The 4,305-nt window shown below is 37.0% G+C and overlaps 1 protein-coding gene across 1 annotated transcript; it reads left to right on the forward strand.

Annotated features, from left to right (window-relative positions):
- Nucleotides 1-345: 345 nt before the first annotated feature.
- Nucleotides 346-933, forward strand: LOC148216787 (olfactory receptor 2Z1-like). Its single transcript, XM_088134711.1, has one exon. The coding sequence runs from the start codon at nt 346-348 to the stop codon at nt 931-933; it is 588 nt and encodes a 195-aa protein (XP_087990837.1).
- Nucleotides 934-4,305: the final 3,372 nt, after the last annotated feature.

Raw genomic sequence — 4,305 nt, forward strand, 5'->3', positions numbered from 1 at the left:
GAAGAGAAGAATAACACATCATGGAAAGAGTTTGTTCTACTTGGACTTCAGCATCAAAAATCACCCATAATTTTTCTTGTTGCTATTGGCTCCATGTTCTTCGTTGCGCTTATTGGAAACTATCTCCTTCTCTTTGTAATTAATGCTGACTCTAGTCTCCAGACTCCGATGTACTTTTTTCTCAAACAATTAGCTTTATTGGACCTCTGCCAAGTTCTCTCAATTGTTCCTCACATGGTGGTCAGTTTTGTAACCCAGAGGAATACCATTTCACTCTATGGATGTGTTGTTCAGATATCTATAACATTGGTTTTAGGGGGAGCAGAATGCCTCATTCTGGCAACCATGTCTTATGACAGGTATGTGGCCATCTGCAAACCTTTGCAATATCCCATCCTCATGAGGAGAAGTGTCTGTTACATGATGTCAGTGGGGGCCTGGTTTTGGTCTACTCTACAGGCAGTGACCTGCTCTCTTTATGTCCTGCCCCTTCCCTACTGCAAGTCCAACGTGATTAACCATTACATGTGTGATTATCCAGCCCTTATACAACTGTCTTGCTCAGATAATTTGGATTTTGAAAGAACAACATATTTTGGAAATGTCACAGTACTTCTCATTCCCATCTCAGTCATCCTCACTTCCTATGTTGCCATCCTCCTACAAGTCCTGAGAGTACGATCTTCTGAAGGGAGCCACAAGGCCTTGGGAACCTGTTTGTCTCATCTCTGCGTGGTGGGGTTCTTCTATGGAGCAGCCATTCTGACCTACATGACATCAATTTCCTCTTATTCTGCTGAAAGGTCTATGATTAATACAGTGTTTACTACCATCATCCCTGCCACAGTGAACCCTTTTATATACAGTCTGAGGAACCAAGATGTTTTGGCAGCACTTAAGAAATTATTTGGAAAATACAAACAGTGTAAATGATTTTATAGGCAGTAACTGTAGGTTGGTCTACCAAGATAAATTCAGATGAAAGTATTTGTGAGTGTAGACATTCATTTTGCCTGAACATATTTTAATTCAATTGTTAATTAAAATTGTAATAAAAATGTAAACCCTGGCATTCTGAGTCAGCCAAGCTCTTACCGGCTCAAATTGGATTTTAAAAAATGGTATTACCATCATCATGGTAATGAACAATAATTATTTGTGAACCAATCCAATTTCAAGTGTAATTCCATATCCATCTACATATCCAAGCTGTCTCCACTTCTGCCCAGAAATCTCCTTCTCCTATCTGCTGATCCTCCAGCCCTACCTTCCCTATCCCTCACGTACTACTATTAATTGGAGGTGGCAAGTAGAATGAAGGAGAGAAAAAAGCCTTTGACAATACATTGAGAGAAAAAAGTATTCCCTCCCCAATTCATTAAGTATTCCCTCCCCAAGTCATTAAGGATAAATGTAAAAAGAGACTGCTAAAAATGAAAAAAAAATAAAAGAACACAACCTGGAAATTATCAAGAATAGAAGCCAAAACCAAGAAAGACAAACATCTCAGGAAGGAACAAATAAGAAGCAGCATTACAACATCTGTAAAGACATTGAAGATGTAAACAGACATAGAAAAACAAGGAAAGTCTTCCAAAAGATCTCTGAACTTGAAGGATTTGAAAGAATACCCATTGAAATATGGAAAGCAACAGAAGTTCTAACCAAGCTATGTCAGCAAATCAGGAGAACACAGTGGCCAATTGGCAGAGGTCAATCTACATTCCAGCACCAAAAGAAGGAGACTTAACAGAGCATTCAAACTATTGTACAATATCCTTCATTTCACATGCTAGCAAAATAATACTTAGGATCATCCAATGCAGATTAGAACATTACACGAAAAGGGAAATGGTAGATGTTCAAGCTGGTTTTTGAAAAGGCCAAGGAACATAAGACATTATTGCTGATGCATGCTGGATAATTGAGAAAGCCAAAGAATACCAAAAAGAAGTCAATGTATGCTTCACTGATTATAGAAGGCCTTCAATTATGTTGACCGTGTCAGGCTGTGGAATGTCTTTTGGAAAATGAGAATCCCAGAACATCTCATTGTTGTCATCTGAAATCTATACACAGAAAGGAAGTCATAGTCATTATAGAACAGGATGAAAAAGACTGGCTCCAGGATGGCAAAGGAGTGTGACAAGGCTGTTATCTGCTTATTGATTCAACCTATTTGCTGAATGTATATTAAGGAAGCAGGATTGAAAGAAGATGAGTGTGATTTTAAATTTGGAGGAAGAAACATCGATATCTTGTGCTATGCTGATGACACTATCCTGATGGCTGAAAATGCAAAGGATCTGCAAGTTCTAGTAATAAAAGTCAAGGAGCACAGTGAAAAAGTGGGACTAAAATTAAATGTAAAAAAGAACAAACTAGTGACATCAGATTCAAAAACCAGTCTTAGAGTTGACAATGAAGACACTGAAGTGGTGGGAGGGCGGAGCTGGCGTCGCGGCGATACGGCGGGCGATCCTGGGCTCCCAGGATCGCAGCTGATATCTCCTCCCCCGGACGGTCCCGATGGACCTAAGCCGTCCCGTAGAGATGGCGAATGCAAAGGGCGCATCCCGCGGATCTCAGGGACGCCGCAAGTCCCAGATCGATCCCAGGAGAAGCTCTTGAAGCCGGCGGAGGAGAGGCAGCCAAAAATGGCTGCGAAAGCCGGGACAGCTCCAAAGGAAGATGGAAGAGAGGGGTGTCAACTGGGTGAGATGGACTTTTACTATTCAACTATTCTTAGAGAACACCTTAAGTAACTTAAAGAGATTTTTAAAAGTGAAGAAAAGTGGATTAAGCGGCGAGATTGAACCCTATTAAAAAAAAAGAAGGGGGAGAAAATTTTTCTTTTCAACTTTCCCTTTTTAGTGGAATTGATAAGATGTTTTTTTTTTAAAAAAAATATATTTTTAACTGGATTGGCTTTCTCTTTTTAATATTCAATAACTCTTTATTTTAAGCTTTTTTTTTTTACTAAGATTTCTTTATTGTTATAAGAAATTTATATTTTTTTGACTTTGAAATGGGGAAAGTGGAGTTAAGAGAAAGTAAATGAAAGAAAGTTGCACTGCCATCTAGAGGCTCGATTTAGTGCTTTCTTTTTTCATTGTGACCCACGCTCAAGGACTCTGTGCTTTCTAAAAAGATAGTGGGATGTGCATGTTTATACAGGTGCCATCCGTAACTATAAACAAGAAAGTGGAGTTGAAAGCGATTTTGAAAATATTAAGATGGAAAGTTTGAGCTAGTCACAAGAGCCTTGATTAGTGGCAGTAGCTCTTTTTTCTGCTAGAAGCTCTGCTTTGCTCTCTATTCCCCCCCCAGATGGATTTTTTTTTTAAAGAGGCTTAGCCTTTCCCTTCTTTTCCTTTTCTTTTTATTTTTCCTTTTTTTTTTTTTCTCCTTTTGCTTCTTTTTTTCTCTTATTTTTGGCAAGAACAAAGATAAAGAATCCTTTGACTCAATGAAGGTTTATCAAGATAACAGACTATACGAGAAACACAATGCAGAAAAAGATCTTTAAACTATTGAGGATGACTATAAAAAATTGGAAGAAGAGCTGCAGAAATTCTCAAAAAAAAAAAGAAAAAGAAAAAAAGATATTAAAGCTAAAATGGACTTAATTAAACATAAACCGGGATCATTGGAAAAGGAAGAAATAGTACAAGAAATCAGAAACATTAAACGGAATTATTGTGAGGCTTATAAATTGAGAATTAAAAGGGTTAATCAACTGATAAATGAAGAGAGACAGATTTGTTCTTGGCACTGAGGGTGAGAAAAAGATTATACAAGATCATAATGGAAAATTGTACTAAGAGAATGCACAAAAAGAAGAAGTAAAACAATATTGAAAGAAACTACTGGAGATGTTTAAAGAAAAAATCAGGGGAATACAACAATGATGGAATTGACAGAAGCTTCCAAAAGCAGAATGTTCAAAAGGACATTTATTATTGCTTTCTCTTATCCAATAATATAGAAAAAGGAATGAACAGTTAGATATTTTGGGATATTGAATGAAAAGGGTGAACTCAAAATTATGCAAGCGCTGGAATAAAGTATAAATCTGAGATATATAGTTAAAAATTGTATAACATGTAGTGAAGAATCTGGTTAGAACTGTAACCTGGTTAGAACTGTAATTGATACTGTAACTGATATTGGTTAGAACTGTAACTCTTAAGAATTGGAAAAATTAAAAAGTACTTATGCAGGAGGAAGTTATTGAAAATTATGGAATGTGCAGAGATGAGTTAAACTGAGATTTGAAACTAGAGTAAGAAGATAAGTAATTTT

The sequence above is a fragment of the Python bivittatus genome, unplaced genomic scaffold, assembly GCF_059951505.1.
Source record: "Python bivittatus isolate LINGU-HERP-01145 unplaced genomic scaffold, Pbiv_v1 ctg000080_np1212, whole genome shotgun sequence".
Lineage (NCBI taxonomy): Eukaryota > Metazoa > Chordata > Lepidosauria > Squamata > Pythonidae > Python > Python bivittatus.

Excerpts from the sequence above, each read along its gene's own strand:
- LOC148216787 (XM_088134711.1), top strand. The coding sequence starts at position 346 with ATGTCTTATGACAGGTATGTGGCCATCTGCAAACCTTTGCAATATCCC.